At 41.7% G+C, this 18,349-nt stretch overlaps 1 protein-coding gene across 11 annotated transcripts in view; it reads right to left on the bottom strand.

Moving 5' to 3' along the window:
* Window positions 1–18,349, bottom strand: part of PUM1 (pumilio RNA binding family member 1) — a 72,511-nt gene that overhangs the window by 52,592 nt on the left and 1,570 nt on the right. For all 11 annotated transcript variants that reach the window (XM_063140540.1, XM_063140530.1, XM_063140539.1 and 8 more), the window contains exons 2-3: window positions 10,974–11,347; window positions 5,502–5,570 (exon numbers count right to left, since the gene is read on the bottom strand). In XM_063140540.1, coding sequence (XP_062996610.1) covers window positions 5,502–5,570; window positions 10,974–11,336 — 432 coding nt within the window. In that variant the 5' untranslated portion in view covers window positions 11,337–11,347. The remainder of the gene's footprint in view (window positions 1–5,501; window positions 5,571–10,973; window positions 11,348–18,349) is intronic.

Raw genomic sequence — 18,349 nt, forward strand, 5'->3', positions numbered from 1 at the left:
ATCTTCGGACATTTCATTTAAATAATGTCACGCCTATTTTACAAACATCTGGATCAGAACACCATCTACAGGTACTCTACTTTCTGACTCCCACAATCAAGTGTGGGATCTAAAGAACTGCTCTCATTCAGCATAAGGATTTGTAGTTAAAAAAAGGGAAATCATATAACTCCCTATGTTGTATTTTTTGTAAACTGTTGTGTGAACAACCCAGACAGCCTTGGCTACTGGATGATATAAACGAAACGGTGATAATGATGTGCATGTAGTGCTTAACAAGCCACCATTTTTGAATCCCAATTTATTATAGACTCATCATTTTAAAAAGAGGAAAATAAACAGGGCACTCTGTATGTGTGTTGCACATGCAAAGCACTTTTTTTACTCTAAACATGGATGGATGGATGGATGGATGGATGGGTGGGTGGGTGGCAGGACTAGATAACAGCTCTAACGCCTTATGCTGCAGCTCTAACTCCTGATCTAGTATATCTGTGGGGGAAGGAAAGGTAGCCACACTGTAAGGCAGGCAGCAGGAAGACAATTTCTCCTCTTCCTGCCAGCCATCCAAATTGAGGAAAACCACACCTGCTCAGCCATTTATGGCAAAACTCAGGGCTCATCTACACCAAGCAGGATATTGCACTATGAAAGCAGTATATAAAAGGCAGGAGCCACACTACTGCTTTATAGCGGTATTGAAATGCACTGACAACTGTTGGGACCCATGTCACATCTACACCAAGCAGGATATAACACTATGAAAGTAGTACGAAAGCAGTATGTGGTATATGTCATGGGCCCCAACAGTTGTCAGTGCAATTCAATACTACTATAAAGCAGTAGTGTGGTTCCTGCATTTTATATACCGCTTTCATACTGGAATATTTGCTTGGTGTAGATGAGCCCTCAATAATGCTTTGTGCATCCTTCAAGTGGAGCAGGAGGATTCTTTACCTATCCTCAATTGCACTTTGCTTTTACATTCTTTTTAGCAGTTTGAAGTTTCACGAACCAAGTTCTCTCCCCAAACTTGAAATATTTATTTCCTGTTTATCAACTTCTATATTCTACAATGGGTGGGTGTAACAAAAATCTTCATTATTAAGACCCAGGATTTGCCCAATACTTCACAGAATTCTCCAGTGGTTTTTCAAACTTTACCTCTCCTCCACCCTAACCTGGGGACTGGTGGTTTCTGGGGCATGTTTAGTTCACAGAACTACTGGCCAGGCCTGTTGGGCCTCAATGTTATCTCATGTGAACTGATAATGCACCCAACCCTTTCTTATAACTGTACTATGTAGGAGAATTATAGAATAGTAGAGTTGAAAGGGACTTATAAAGCCATGGAGTCCAACACCCTGCTCAATGCAGGAATCTACCTTAAAGCCTACCTGACAGATGGCTGCCCAGCTGCCTCTTAAATGCCTCTAGCATGAGAGAGCCCACGACCTCCCTAGGTCATTGGTTCCATTGTCATACTGCTCTAACAGTCAGGAAGTTTTTCCTGATGTACAGCCGGAATCTGGCTTCCAGTAACTTGAGTCCATTAGTCTGTGTCTGCACTCTGGGACGATCGAGAAGAGATCCTGGCCCTCCTCTGTGTGACAACTTTTCAAGTATTTGAAGAGTGCTATTGAGTGTCCCCTCAGCCTTCTCTTCTCCAGGCTAAACATGCCCAGTTCTTCCAGTCTCTCCTCATAGGGCTTTGTTTCCAGACCCCTGATCATCCTCGTTGCCCTCTTCTGAACCCCTTCCAGCTTGCCTGCATCCTTCTTGAAGTGTGGTGGAAAAACAAGTGGTGGAAAAACAAGTCTCTTAGGTAAACTGTTCTGTAGGGAACTGCAAAACCTATACCTGTATTCCCACAGATTTTTCTGTTTTTCGACCCCATAGATACAGATATCCCCAGAGCAGCTTTTAGGAAGTCCGGAAATTAAGCCAGAGCACATCTAAATATACATCCATATGTGGGTGCCATCTATGGCTTTCAATGGTAAGCACATATCACACTCTTTAAGCCCTGGCTAGCCTGCACAAGACTTTGGGAATCCAGCTGCTTTTAAATCTGCATTCAGACAGAAAAAAAAGCCTGCTAGAATCAGACAGATATTGAGTCCTAGGTATCTGCCTGCACCAGTGGAACTACATGGCCCACTTCAGAAACCAAACCTACCAAATGACATGATTTCCAAAAAGACAGCCATGCCAAGCCTGCTGAAGCAAAAGCAAAGATTCTTGCAGCAAGTTAAAGACTGCCAAATTTATTATGGCATAAACTTTCATGGACACTGTCAATTTCATCTGATGTGGTAATCTTGCAGATGCCATAAAGCTCTTTGTTGTCTCACATTACCATGGCATCCCTGCTTGTCTGCTCGCATTAAGGATCCCCACACAAACTTCCGAGAAATCCCAGGGTCCCAAAAGACAGTTTGAAAATCACTGACAATCTTATCCAACTCACACTTGATCAGTTCCCCGCCTGCGCACCTATTTCAGTTTCATTCTTCTCGTGATTAGATACCTTCCCATTCCCAGCTTAATTTATTCATGGTCCATTTGTTCTCATGTCATCCTCACTTTTAAAGAAGCTTTTCTGCACTTAAGTGTTTAACTCTCCATTTTGCAGAACACGACTGTGTTTCAACTCATCTGCCCCACAGAGGAATATGAATTCTTAACATCCCTTTTCATCATTTGGAGAGTCATAATAGCTCCGTGGCAGAGCACACACTTTGCATGCATAAGAATTCGATCCCAGTTATCTCCAGCAAAAAGGATCGAGTAGGAGGTTTCGGAAAGATCAATCTCTGCCCAAGAGACCCCGGAGAGTTACTCCAGGGGTGCCCAACACGGAGCTTGCGGGTGTCATCACGCACATGGGGGACCTCCGACAGTATCCATGAAGCTCTCTACTCCCTGCCCCCTTCGGAATTTTATTTTTAATTAAAAAAATTGAAAAACACTAGGGCACCTAGTTCTCCTTCCTGTTCTTATACCTATTGGACTGGATGAGGGCCAATAAACTGAGACTCAATCCAGACAAGACGGACGTACTGTTAGCGACTGGTTCGCCTGTCTGGCTAGGTGATGTTCACCCTGTTCTGGACAGGGTTGCACTCCCCCTAAAGGATTGGGTCCGTAGTCTGGGAATGCTCTTGGATCCAGAACTGTCACTTGAGGCACAGGTGAACTGTGGCAAAGAGCACCTTTTATCAGCTTAGGCTGATATACCAACTGTGCCCTTATCTGGACAAAGATAGCTTAGCTACAGTTATCCATGCTCTGATAACCTCTCGTTTGAATTAATGCAATGCGTTATACGTGGGGCTACCTTTGAAAATGGTCCAGAAACTTCAACTGGTACAAAACAGGGCAGCCGGTTTATTAACAGGGACTGGCCAACAACACCACATCACACCAGTCCTTTTCCAACTTCACTGGCTGCCAGTCCAGGTCCGGGCCCGATTCAAAGTGCTGGTATTAACATTTAAAGCCCTAAACGGCTTGGGGCCAGGCTATCTGAAGGAACGCCTCCTCCCATATGTACCTGCCCAGATCCTAAGATCATCCTCAGGGTTCCTTCTCCATGAGCCCCTGCCAAAGGAAGTGAGGCAGGTGGCTACCAGGAGGAGGGCCTTCTCTGCTGTGGCACCCCGGCTGTGGCATGAGCTCCCTAAGGAGGTTCGCCTGGCAGCTACACTATATTCTTTCAGACACCAGGTGAAGATCTTTTTATTCTCTCAGCATTTTAACAGTCTATAAATTCAATTTTAACTTTGCTGTTTAAAATTTGTATTTCTTTACTGCTGATGATTTTATCCTGGTTGTGCTTTTATATTGTATTTTATATCATGCTTTTATACTGTTTGTTTTATACTTTGAATGGTTTTAATTTTTGTGAACTGCCCAGGGAGCTTCGGGTATTGGGCGGTATAAAAATGCAATAAATGAATTAATTAAACAGAGAAGGAAGGCGTTGCTTTCTGGCCCTGCCCAATCTTTCACACGCACAGACCTTTCACCTTTGTGCTCTCTCCCCACTCCCAGGCTCAGTTCACACAACACTCTTCTTTACACAGTGTAAAAACTCCACTCAACGGTGGAGGTTTTTTAGGAGGAACTCACCTTACAACATGTTCCAACTCCACCATTGTGTGACTGTGGGCTCCCATGGAGTAGAGTAAAACTCAACGCAGCATTTGACTGACAGTTCCTCTGCCCTCTCTCCTCCCCCAGTCCTCCCAATGGTATCCATCAACGATTGCTGGGGGAAAACCCTCCTAGAGCAGTACTTCCTCCTTTGGCCGCTCTAGCCAGGAACTCTGTAGCCAGTGGGGAAACTCCACTCAATGCAGCAAGGAACTACACGGAGCCCTAGACAATACGCAACACAATGGTTGTACAGGAACTCTCCTCTACACAGTGTGGGTATTCAGGGTGGAGAGTTTTTCAAAACAACAACAACAACACCATTGGGTGGAGTTTTCCCTCCAGACAACACATTTCAACAGTGGTGTAACAACTCCACCATGGAGTTCTAAAGCCACCGTTGAGAAATGTGTTGTCTGAACTGAGGCCCAGTCTCTATATCTCCCCAACAAGCCCTTTTATCACTATTTCTCTCTCTCCTGCCCCTAGCCTTCTCTCTCCCTTTCTAGCTTCTAGCCTTCCTCCTTCTCTCCCATCTATACCTTTGCCTTACTATTTCCCCTTCCCCTATCTCTTTAGCTCACCTCTGACAAGCAACATCCATGACAGGAGCCATTTTGTAGTGGCGCCCGCAGCCGTTTCTCAAATTCCCAAATGTGCCAACGAGTGCAAAAAAGGTTGGGGACCCCCGGAGTACACAATACTAGGCTACATGGTCAGACTCCGAGCTTGTATAAGGCAGCTTTCTACGTTCATTACCCTCTGCTTGAGCTGAAACATAGCTACATGGGCTAGGATAGTCTTCTCAGAGGTTTTCAACTACAACTCCCATCAGCCAAGCATGGCCAATGTTCGGGATCATGGGAATTGGGACTCAAAGTATCTGGAAGGACCCAAGTTGGGGAAGGATGGGCTAGGATAAACAGTGAGAATCCTCTTTGGAAAAGCAGCACTATTCATCTTCCTTTTGCAACCCACTCCACATCCATCACCCCCAAAATTCCCAGGCTCCCTGATTCTTGTAAGAATCTGTCTTGTATCACACATGCTTCCACAAAGCCATCACGGGTTAAAACACGTAACAGACTTCTTTTATCATGTAAGGCTAATTGGATGTAGTTTAGGAAACATGCATATATTAAAGAAAGACAGACCTATATTATCTGGACCAAAGGCATAATGATCTATTTAGTTTTCCAGCTCAGAGAATGGTGCCTCTGCAGTTCCATCTCTGTAGCAATGCAGGCCTGGACCAGGTCAGCATCCAGATGAAGACTGGGAACAGTTCTGACTTGCCTGGAGGAAGTTCCAAGAAACAAACGCAACAAAAATAATTCACTTACCTCTCCCATAGCCCTTCCTTCCAGAGCAAGTGCTTGAAAATCATGATTTAATTCATCCATAGATCGAACCTATTAAACATTGGAATAGACAAAGAAGCCAGAGAAGTTTTGTTAAGAGAAACTGCAGAATTAGAAGATAAACATAGAGCAGACCAGCTGGACACAAAATATAAACAACTACATTTGGCTTATATAAAAGTAAACTTAAAGGACACAATTGGGGCTGTAAAATCAAAGTTTTTGAAAAAAATAATAAGAAATTCACCCAAAAAATCATTTGGCTGATCAATTAGAAAGAACATAAAAACGATGAGAAAAATCATGCCTTTAGTTAGCAAGCTAGGAAGAGGTTTAGCAGACACAAAAGAAAATTATTTTGAAACTTTCTAACTTATATAGTCAACTATACCAAAATATAACGTCCAAGTTTAGAGCATATACATCTCTTTTTAAATAATTCACAAATCCCAAACACTTTGTTGGAAGATGAGAAACTGATTGTTCTGATTATAGTTCAGAAGATAGTAGATCATATTAAGTTGTTGAAAAAGAATAATCAAAGCGCTCCACATAGTGTTCTCTTTGCTAAAGTAGTAACTAATGAAACTTTCTCTCCTACATTTCAGCTAGAACTAAGAACACACATTTGCCCCTTTCACTCCCCCTCTTTCATCTGTCCCTTGAACCACTAACAATGTACTTATGTTGGCTCTCCGCCACTGAAGCAGTGACTATAAATAAAAAAAGCACACAAAGTCAAAATGTACACAAATTAACATTTTTATACTATTGACAAAACCATCCATATCAATTCCACCACTGCTGACAGCTGTAGGTATCTCTGGAGAGAAAACCCAGGCCTATGTATTAATTCGAACAAACCACAAAACAATAGACGTGTCCAAAAAACCCAAATCACTCATACTTACCATTCCAATAGGTAAAAAAATACCTTGAGTGTCAAGACTTGGTCTAATCTTACTCAACAGTAATCTTACTCAACTAATCTTACTCAACAGATATGGAGCTAAGTTTGGAACATATATCAAGACCTCAAAGAGCATGAAGAGATGGCATTTTCTCCCTCTAACTTTGTTTTGGAGAAAAGTGGTCAGAATGAATATTTGTCCAAGAGTGATTTATATCACCAGTCTGTGGTCCCTAAATACACCCTCCTGTGGCTTTTATTAGAACAAACAGCTTAACTATACAATTTAAAAGGGATGAAAGAGTGGTCATCTCATAGCATGCTGCAGAAGTCCTGGGCAACTACAAGTTTCAGGCTCAAGTTTATTTCTCCTAGCATTTCAAATGTGCCCATTATGGGATGCTTCAAGCTCAGCAGCTACCTTGGCTGGAGATTGAGGAAATCATATGTTTTTCGATATTTTGCATATCACAAAAGGCTATCCCACACCCCTAAGAAATAAAACTGTTTTTAAATCTTCACATGGGAATTCTGCATTAGGTCAAAATACATGCACACACATAATTTATTAAATTCACAACCCATCTTTCCACCAACCATGAGGTTCAAGGCAGCCAACAATAACAAAATCAAGATGAAAACAAATTAAATAAATAAAACACAACATAAAACTAAATCAAAACACCCAATAATAAAAGAGATAAACAGCACCCAACGCATTAAAAAAAACCTTCAGCAGTAAACCAACTTATATGTCAAAGGCCTCCCTGCCGGCAGAAAGACAACAGACAGGGAGCCAACCTAGCCTACCTCAGCAGGGAGTTCCAGAGAATTGGGAGCAAACAATGAGAAGGCCCTCTCTTGCACCCCTATCAGATGTACCTCTGATGTTATCAGAACCAAAAGTAGGGCATCCATATATAATTTGAAAGAAGGCGACCAAGTCAAGAGCACTAGTTCCCTCTGGTCTGGCACCATCTATTGACAGGCTGCAGTTCCACAGGCAAGGTCTTTCCCAGCCCCTCTGCATTCCTGAGGTTCTGTTAACTACAGACATCAGAGAGGCTGATGCTATTTCACCAAGTGATGGTTATGTTTCTACCAAGACATCACTCATTCTACTGTAGGAGAACCCCTCAAAACAGGTTCAAAGTAGACCCCAGTCTCAAAACAAGGGAGAGAAGTTGCCATTTCCTCCCAGAGCGAGCACAGGAGGGATGTGGTCACCTGCCTTCCCATGTGCCACTGTCTCAAACTCAATTCCCCCACCCTAATGTGGCCGTATCTAAAAAAAAACACGGGTATGTGAAATACAGTTGCATCCGTTTTGTCCTTTGTCAGAAACTGACAAATTGCAGGCTACATGTTGGTAGTGGGGGGGGGGAGCATTTAAAGTATTTATACCCCACTCTTCCATCAGAAAGGTCCCCAGAGCAGCTTACATAGCAATAAACGCAGACACGGCAATGCCTACCCTCATGCTTTCACTACTTTATGGCATTTTGTTGGTCCAAACGAGACTACAGCACAACTCTTGCTTTGGGATTTATTATTTTGTCGGGTTCAGCGTAGAAGCTCTGTTATTGCCACTAAATATCTGGGGCAACAGCGGGAGATGAAAAGGTCAAGATTTCAGTATACTGACAATTCATATTCCTGAAGGGTGAAGCATTGAAATCACAATGCTGGACTTCTGAAAACCTCAGCTATAATTTTAAATATACTGGGTTATGCAAAGTCTGCATCTACAATTCTGACATTTTCTTCTGCCCAGGTAATTCAGGGGATACGATAGCCACCATAAATTTTACATCTTTCTATCTTTCTTTCTTTTTCACAAGGTCAATATAGAACATTTTACGTATTACGTTTATTGCACAGTGTGTGTTTGTTTTCTGTTTGTTTTTCAAGAGTGATATTCCAAGATCACTGATTTTCATAGATTTCTGTGACTGCCATTGGCAAACTTTATTGATTTAAAGACCTAGCCAGTTATTTAGTTAAAACCCTTATATAAGACTTCACTTATTGACTAATTATTGAGGACTAATTGACTAATTATTTGAGAAGCATATTATTAATAACATAAAGAACAACAACAAGAAGACATTTAAATAATAATCCCTAAACAACCCAGAGTTCCAGGTTTGGATATCACAATAACAATACGAGAAGGAGGAATTTGAGGGTCGATAATTGAAATCAGAAGCAACAAGCACAGAGGAGACAGGACGTTCACTCACTGCTCATTCCTGGGTTAAACAACCCAGGAATTGTCATGATGTGCAGACTGGATCAGGTTGTTCATTTGCTGTTTCATCTGGTTACCACTAGATGCTACTTTCATCTTTTTGTTTACCAATATTTGATTTGATATTTTTATGCACTGTATTTTTACATGCGTTTTGACTTTTTTTTTAATTGTGTGCCACTATGGTAATCATATTTAACATTTAAAAAGCAGGATATAAATCCTTGAAATAAAATACAGGCCAATTTCACCAGCAGATAAGACAATAAAGCATCTCCAATTATTTTGTCATCGTTTTGACAATATGCAAAGGAAGTAAATTCTATTTTACTGATGCAGCACTTATTTTTCAGAAGGTGATTCCCCCACTTCACCTTCTATCAACAACACTCAGTCAATTTGTTAAAAAAAATCAACTGTTTTCAGCAGTCTTCAGAAATATTCTGTATTTAAAAATGGGCATTCACTGCTTTACAGTAGTGACTGGTGACCACAAGAACAGAGATGTGTAGAAATCCACACACAGCTCTGATCCAAGCTCCTTAATCTGAGATTTAATCAACTCAGTGGGCTCCTCACTGGCTCAGAATGGGTTTGTTTTGGGGGGTTGGGTTTGGGGAAAAATAATAATTTTAGCAACAGTTTAAGTGATCAAGTTTAAGTGGTCGGGTGGGGGGGACATTCAGCAGGGGAAGCAGAGGTGGGAGCAGGGAAAAGCCAGGGGTAGGATGAGCAGGGCAGCCCCTCCCAACTGCACAGTGAAGGGTCAAGAAGGCCTGGAGTGCATCAGATCCTCTCTGCAGTGAAAAAGACCTGCAGAGGGGGTGGGGGATGGTGCGGAGGGGCAGAGACCACCAGGTCTAGGACCTGCTGGGTCCTGCTCCAAGGCCAGTGTGGTAAGGCCACCCTCTCAAGGAGGAGCACTGCTGGGCTCATTGAGTTCGCTGCTGGGTCACATCCCAGCTGCTCCAATTCCCCACACACACCGCTGCCCCGAACCCAGCCCAATCCCATCTAAGGAAAGGATGGGAGGAGTGGAGAATAGCATAAGGAAATCTCTCTCCTGTATAAGACAGAGCCAACAATGGGTGGGGGAGCCCTCCTCGTGCAGAGCGAAAGTAACTGTTTGTAATCCACTGAGAGAACATTAGTTACTGGGCAAATTAGAAATGTAATAGAAATAAATAAAGAAAAGCTCTGCTGTTTGGCCTGCCTTCTTCGAGTACTTGAAAGGTTGTCACACAGAGGAGGGTCAAGATCTCTTGACCCAGAGTCCAGGGCATGGAATAATGGGCTCAAGTTACAGGAAGCAAGATTTCGGCTGGACATCAGGAAAAACATCCTGACTGTTAGAGCAGGACAACAATGGAACTAATGACCTAGGGAGGTCGTGGGCTCTCCCACACTAGAGGCCTTCAAGAGGCAGCTGGACAACCATCTGTCAGGGATGCTTTAAGGTGGATTCCTGCATTGAGCAGGGGGTTGGATTCGATGGCCTTATAGGCCCCTTCCAACTCTACTATTCTATGATTTTCAAACCAAGTTACCCTTTCTTGCTGGTTCAACTCCTCTACTAAGTGTGAAGGGGGAAATGAATGTGACTTAGAAAAACTTTACCTTTAAATTGGCCCTCAGTCCTTTACACACAAAAATGTGGACCAAGACCCACTCCATCAAATATTTACTGCATTCTCAAGCTTTCATTGCTGTGGATGATCGAGGAAGACACAATTTCCCTGTCCCTCTATGCACACTTTTAGTCTCTGGGAGTGCACAGAGACTTGCAGAAAGTGTACAGAACCAAAAGGCTTTTTGAGTGAAAGATAGACATGTTACCAACAAAGATTTTTTTAAAGGGTGTTCTCCTTCCACCACCACATGGGGTGGAGGGGGAAGTACAGGCAGCAGATAGAATGCAGACATACCACCAACCCAGCACATTAAAAAGATTCGTCCAGTGGTGCTTTAAGAACTTTCAAAGTTTTTATCCCAAGCAAAGCAAATTAACAATAACATGTCTGAAAAGAAAAATAAAGGATCCATTTCACTGCTGATTCACACAACACAGAAACAAGTGAGCACAACAGATACACATTTTGATTTAAGAGGGATTTGGGGTCTCTTGTTGCGACGTCCTGTGCAAAAGCATGTCAGTTTGAGAGTCAAGAGGCAACAGAATGAAAATAAATAAATAAATGATCAGGTAGATAAATGTTTATCACATTCACTGCATGCAGTTATCAATAGGGCCACTTAGCTCATTTGTTCAGTTCTGAAATATTTAACTTTTTACCTGGTGTTCAGCATGAATGTTATCCCCAGTAGGCCACCGATGTTTGCTGTTATTATAGCTGCCTCCACCACTTCCGCCTCCCCCAAGCTGCTCACCATGCTGCCTCTGAAAGAAGTAATCCACCATTGCGTCGTCCTGGGAGCGGCCTGCAACCCCTATGGATCCAGGAACAGGGCTGGAGTGGGTCCCTGCTGCAAGGGCTTGATTTGCAGCTGGCTGTTGCTGAGCCTGGGACCCTGTTCCAGATGTCAAAACAACAGGCATGTTGGGATTAGCTGTATCTTGACTGTGCTGTTTCAGGTGGGGGCTGAAGGAGTCCTGCCAGAGCACTGCTTTTCGCTTCAAAACACACGCAACGCTCATTCCACCAATACCTAGGGAGACATAGGTTCAAAATGCTTTATTGAGCTGGTTCTCCTGCTTCCACGACACATATCATCACAGGACAAGAAGCATATCAATGCTACCTGAAACCAAATCTCACCCATATCACCACATCATGTTTACATTCTTAAAAGTAAATCACAGCAACTCACACACACCACACATATGTTAAACTGCAATAAAATCAAGACAAACAAGATGGCAGTACTTGTTCTCAGCTTGTTTACCCTAATTGCTCCCACATGCCTCCTCTGGCCAAGAGGGAGTGATCCATGTGGAACAATCCATGGTTAAAACCTGGGGTCCATCTCTGGCATGTTGGTGGAGAGACAAGCCAACATTCCGAGTTCAAATGTCATGCTAAACAACCCAGGCATGGAGCATCCCTTGGTTGTTCAGCTGCTCCCTATAGGAGGAGCCAAGCAGGAGCAATCAAGCCACAGGAATTCGCACACTGGCTCATGCCGTAACCCTGCGTTGCCATGTTGTGTGAATCAGGCCAATGTAAGGGAAGCGTATGTTATTGAAATATGTTTCCAAGTATTCCAATATAACATGTAAATCACATTAAGTGTGTTTTATTGATTCCCCAACCCCCATAAAAAATCTTAGTCCATCTATTTTTAGTTGTTGGGGGTGGGGGAACCGTTGAGATATTTATACAGCACATGAAGGTTTTTGTGGGGGTTTTGTGTACAAAGTCAAATAAGCACACTAAATCAGACCTCAGTTGATTTACAGCTGCGGAAAAGTTTCCAGAAAACCCACATTACTACGTCCAGCTCAATATAAGACAGCTTTATACATTCATTTGACCAGAACATGGCCTGACATGATCTCTCCAAAAAACAGGTCTGGGAAAAGCCCGAAGCTCAGATACACACCCTAACGGTGTTCACACATTACACAAAACCATTACTTAATGTTAAGTTTTTTGGGAGGGTGTGAAGTATGGTTGAAGGGGTACAAAATTTCCCCTGCTTTAGGTACAATGATGACTCTAATGCCATCACAAGGGGCTCACTCCACCATGGAAAAGTGAAGGCCCGGGGAGGAGGGAGGAAAAATCAGAGCATGTTCCTTTCACAGCATAGTGTCCTAACAATAAGAAATGATCACTGTGTCCTAAATCAAGTGGATAGGGAGACATGTTTCTCCCTCTCATATAATACTAGAATTTGGAGTCATCCCATGAAGCTGAATAGTGGGAGATTCAGGAGAGATAAAACGGAGAATTTCTTCACACAGCACATCGGTGGAATTTGCTACCACAAAATGTAGTGATGGCCACCAATTTGGATGGCTTTAAAAGGGGACTGGACAAATTCAAGGTGCATAAGTCGATAAATAGGCCTGGTGCTACTTCCAGTATTAGAGGCAGTATGTCTATGTACACCAGTTGCTGGGGAACATGGGCGGAAGGGTGTTGCTGCATTCGTATCCTACTTGTGGGTTTCCCATGGGCAGCTGGTTGGCCACTGTGTGAATAGAATGTTGGACTAGATAGACCCTTGGCCTGATCCCCAGCATGGCTCTTAAGTTCTAAAGCTGTAACTCAATTGGTTAGTGACCATAGGACCATCTAAACTGGAAAATCCATCAGTTCACTTATATTTAGATGATTTTAAGAAGTTATGCCCAGGCATGTGAACCGCCCAGAGAGCTTCGGCTATTGGGCGGTATAGAAATGTAATAAATAAATAAATAAATAAATAAATAAAATGGGCTTCCTTCAGCACCATGGTGGCAACAAGATTTTGAAAGGGGATCAAAGGCAGGCATGACCAGCGGGCCAACCACAAATGCTGAGTACTACCCCTCACCCTAGATCCAAACCACATGGTACATGGAAGACTATTTTATTTTCACTGAGAAACTACCAAGAAGGATGAGAAGCTTATGTCAACAACTGCTGGGGGTACGTGCAACCCTTCCCTTCACGTTATTCTCCCCCCCCCCAATTTAAATCTCCCTCCCACCAAATGTTGACCCTACAGAGAAATCACATCAGAACCTTAGGGGGATGAGTTAGATCAAGAAAATGGCGAAGAGGAAATGGGTACATTTTTTCCTTTATTTTAGACTATTTACCACCCACGTTATAAAACAAAATTCTCAAAATGGAGTAAAGCCGATAAACTGCAATACAAAGGGCAAATTAAAAGCCACAATCAGCCATTAAAAGCCTGCCTAAACAAAAAAAAATTAACTGCCTGCTTAAAAGGGTTAAGCTCTCCAATCTGCACTAAAAGTGCCTGAGCTATAGAACAGCCTCTCTATGAATGTTTCACCTGACTCTTCTCCTGTTAAGGTTTTAGACAACAGGTCAAAAATATTACCCGGGTTCTTAGCGAATAATCATGTTGATTTTCATGGTACTTTGAAATTTTACTACTATGTTGTGTTTACTCTCCTTATTGTTTTATGCTGCAGTCTGCTGTTTTGTTGACTTTGTATTTTAATGACGACTGGCATTATCTCTTGGAAACCATCTTGTACCATTTCTTTGACATTAAAAAGCAAGATCTTTTTATTTAAAGCTTGAACCCTTTCCTAACACTTCTGGCAGAAGTCTTCAGAATATAAAGTTACATCAAAAGTGCTCTTCAGGTACTTGAAGCCTCTCAGATTTGCCAATCTAAGCCTAAATATAATTGACTTAAAGATTGTCTCTTGCTTTCAGTGGAAATGCAGCTCTGGGGACAGTTTACATGAGCACATAATCACTTGATCTCTCCATCAGATTGCTCAACGTTTGATGATTTGCGTAAGAAATGTGTGAACTGATTCCATAGAGAAGCATTAGTCCAGTTCAAATTTAATGCGAAGCCATGATTTCCCACTATTTGAATGAAACTTTGGCTCAAGAGCTCTCCATCCTCCTTTTTAAAGCTTTAGAGAGTTCAGAAGCAACCACTAGCACTTTATAAGAATGAACAATACTCCATAACTCAGAAATCCATGGTTTGTTTTAACTCCAGTTACTGAACAGGCAAAATCTGAAACCATGATTTGATCCTCACTTGTTCTCAGTAAACAGAGTTAAGACACCCACAGTGTGGATTTAACAGGGAACTGTGGTGTGTTCGAAACTAGATAGTGTGTTCTTTAAGTTTTAGGAGCCAATAGTATCAACTGGCTTTCTTCTCTCTAAATATGAAAAGATTAACAAAAAAGGAAAAATAATGTTGCACTCATAATTTAGTTGCACTTATTACCCATACAATTTATTTACACTTATGAGGGGCAAGTAACAAGTGCTATCATTTTACGAACTAAAAAGGTATATCCTGCCCCTCCATCTTCAAAATACTAAAGATGGCTTTAAAGAAAAACTAAAAATGCAAAACAAAAACAAGAAAATATGACAAAGCCATAAGGTGATTAATTCCCTGCCATCTCAAATGTCCTCTGAAATAAATCACACTGAACCTGCTATCTGAATACTGCTAGTGATGGAACCAGACAGGTTTCCCTTCTGAGCAGGTTTGGAAATGTGGGGAGGTCTACAAAGTAGTCACCGCCACTGAAAGGCTTCATATCTCATCAACCCACCTGCACGGATGTGGAGAGGAGACTTTTTCAAAATGGAAAACTTTCTGCAAAACGTTCCACTGTTGTATTTTTCTACAGAAAATGTCCCACTTTTACAGGAACATGGTTCCATATAAAATTAACTAATTAACAACAACATGATTGGGTAACGAATACAATTCTACTCAAATTGAAGTTTTAGTGTAGCTTTTTCAGATAACTTACCCTAAAGAAATACATATATTTATACACACAGCTCTTCAGGCATGCTAAAATGAGCATGTTAACACTTTTCAGGGCCTGTGTGTGTGTGTTTCTTGAGATTGAATATGTAGCTCCATAAAATACATTTTACAGTTGTGAAATGTGTGAATAAAAATTCAAACCAACCCTACTTGGCTCCCAGTTCCTTGTCTCTGACTACAGCACTTACCAGATGTTAGCTACATTTGGACTGACAAGCCTACAAAGCAAAGATACATTACCTCCACTTAAAAGGATGTTCTAACTCACTGCAATAGAACCTGGGAAGATGGCAACATCTTAACGCAGCTTTACCATGGTACCCAATGTGTGCTAGCTTCCATGTGTATATGTGATCACTGAACTGCATCTAATTCAGACAAGTGCATCTGTAATATGTATGTCCAGAAACATGATTTGTTAAATATAAATGCTATAGTTACATGCATCAAAAAATGAAGTGTATGCACCCTCTCCCAGATACGCAGATTCCAAACCATGTAGATAAGCCTAAATCACAAACCTAACTTTACCTTAAGATCTTCCTCAATTCTGAATTCTACTGCTGTCTGTTACTAAGAAAGACTTTCAAGCTTTGGAAGAGGTTACAGAACTCTCTTCCTAAGGAGGTTTATTCTGTTGGTACATGGATGGCCTTTAGGCAACTGTTAAAGATGTTTTCCCCCCTAAATGGCCTTTAGAATCCTTTGATTCTCTTTCAATGTCCAAAGGCCTATGTTCCTTCTGTCTAGCATCAGCAGAGGAATAAAGGGACATTTCACTTCCCACTCCCCTGCCACTGGAATGGCAAGTCAGGTAAGGGAGGGGGAGGAGGCAGTTATGTGTGTTAGCACTTTCAAGGGTTGTGGGAAGGATCAGACCCTGTCACACTCCAAAGAACATCAGGGGTGTAACAGGGTCCAAACCAGATTTGGGTTCAGAAGAGCAAGCTATTTTCTGAGCTGGGGAAGAATAGTGGGTTGGGTTTGTTTTTGTTTTTGACAAGAATGGTTTATTTTTCACGAGCGAGACTCCATGGGCATATATTTGTATGTCATCCATTACTGGTTAATACTCTCCTGTTTTGGCTGAATGCATGTTTTTGCTTACTATGGTTTTCATTTATATTATAAATATTTAAAATATGAACTGTCTTATCAATCTTTTAGATCAATAAGTGTGAGAGAAGTGATTTAATAAACAACTTACATCCCTGTATATGGGATGGGATGAGAGGAAAGTAAACATTTTTGAACTTATTTGCAAGACCACCTTAAGACAATTTAAGAAGTTTCCAGATGGTTAAAAATCAAGCCCCTGACATTCTGTTGTAAATATGAATACTCCCTGTCAATTCATCTAGCTGGGGATAGAGCAGCCAGATCATCATGACCATGGACTTCCCCACTAGTAACTAGTTGAAATAATACAATTTTAAGCAAGCCCCATGGGACTGGTGTGTTCCAATTTTAGTTAGTGAAAACAGCATACCAGATTCTTCAGTGAGTGACTGCCTGTGCAGAATGCTTGAAGTACAAGTGGAGAGAAGAATCCAAACATCAGGGCTTAAACTTAACTTTTTATAAAATAATAATAATATATGACTGCGAAGTCAAATGACTTGAACATGACTGTAATATTCCAAACCACCTCATCAAGCAATTACGAAAAATCTGATGCTAGCACCGAGGAATCTGAAATGTATTTCCAGCATTACAGAAGCAACATTATACACAATACACCATGCTCAGGTTTGAAGCAATAGTGTTGTGCGTGTTTCTGCAGCTGCCACTCTCTACATTAAAGTACAACCTTATAGCATCAGTTCTGTTCATGTACGAAGACTTCAAGTACCATGAGAGGTCTTATTGTTGCTTCCAAAATTATCACGGAATTACACTTATTTTGTCTCACTGGAGAACTGAGAGCAAGTGTGGTGTAGTGGTTAGCTTGAGCCCAGATGCAAGTAGATTCAAATCACTTCTGACCCTCACTGGATGATCTTGGGCCAGACAAACTCCCTTGGGCTAGCCTACCGCACAGAGTCATTGTGAAGCTCCTTGGAAGAAGGGCAGAATGTGACTTTTAAAAAGCCACATCCACCTCAGAATCTCAGCGAGGTTTAGGTACATTTCAACAGTTACCTGTCTAGCAACAGTCCTACTGCTCAACCACCTACATTCAAGATGAGCGCCTAGCATATACAAGGAAATCCCAAAATGAGTCATCTTGACAAAACCCATTTTCCAAAAGGGCAAAGGGGAGCAGCATCACAGGAAGTTTAGGTTTAAAACTAAGGTATTTTTACATCACTTCACGCAAACAGAGACTTTTACAATAGGGATTTCCACGCTATTATTACAAAGCTCCACATCAGGTCTTAGCTGCTCATGCACAATCGAGGGATGAAACAATCACCATGCTTTGCAGTGTAGTCTGCTTGTTCAGCCAGGATCCTTTTGCTCCCTTATATTATCACAGAACGTCCTATCCACATACTTTCAATCAGGCTTCTGGGACTGCAGAGAGATCAAGACAGCTGCAGTGCCACAGAATCAGTAGTCTAGAAAGCCCTGGAGGTCACCTAGGCCAACCCAAAGCCTAAAACAGGACCTCCTATTATTCTACACCCACATCAATCAAACACTCCAGCCCCATGATAGGGCCATGTTATAATGATGTCCCACAATTAGGAGACAGGAGAACACAAAATGCTACTCCCTCCAAAAAGCTTTGAGATGCCAGTACCCCTGGGGGTGCCACTTTGGAAACATGGATCTACAGAGAACCTTTTGAAATCCACAGAATGTCCAAGTGGTGTGGCCACTATCTGATTCCCCTGACTTGATTTCTTAAGCTGTTTGTGCTTTCAATGTCAGTTTCCTATGAAAGTTACTAATCCGCAAACTAATCAGCATCTGAATAGACATTTTGAAAGATGCACTGTTCGATGTAAACTTATGTCCACATGTTGCCAAAGGCATAAACATATTATGCAGTTGGTATCCTTATTACAGATCATTAAAAGGAGACACACATAGAGAGTGTGTAACTTTCTCTTATACAACTTCAGGAGCAATTTTATCCATCTGATAAAATGGATTTAACGAGGCATAACTACTACAACTAAATTGCTACTTAGAAAATACCTTTAAAAGGTTCAAATCAGGAAAATGTTAAAAAAAATATCTAGAGGGGGTGCCCCTCCATTTTAA

Source organism: Elgaria multicarinata, chromosome 13 (genome assembly GCF_023053635.1).
Source record: "Elgaria multicarinata webbii isolate HBS135686 ecotype San Diego chromosome 13, rElgMul1.1.pri, whole genome shotgun sequence".
NCBI classification, from domain to species: Eukaryota; Metazoa; Chordata; class Lepidosauria; order Squamata; family Anguidae; genus Elgaria; species Elgaria multicarinata.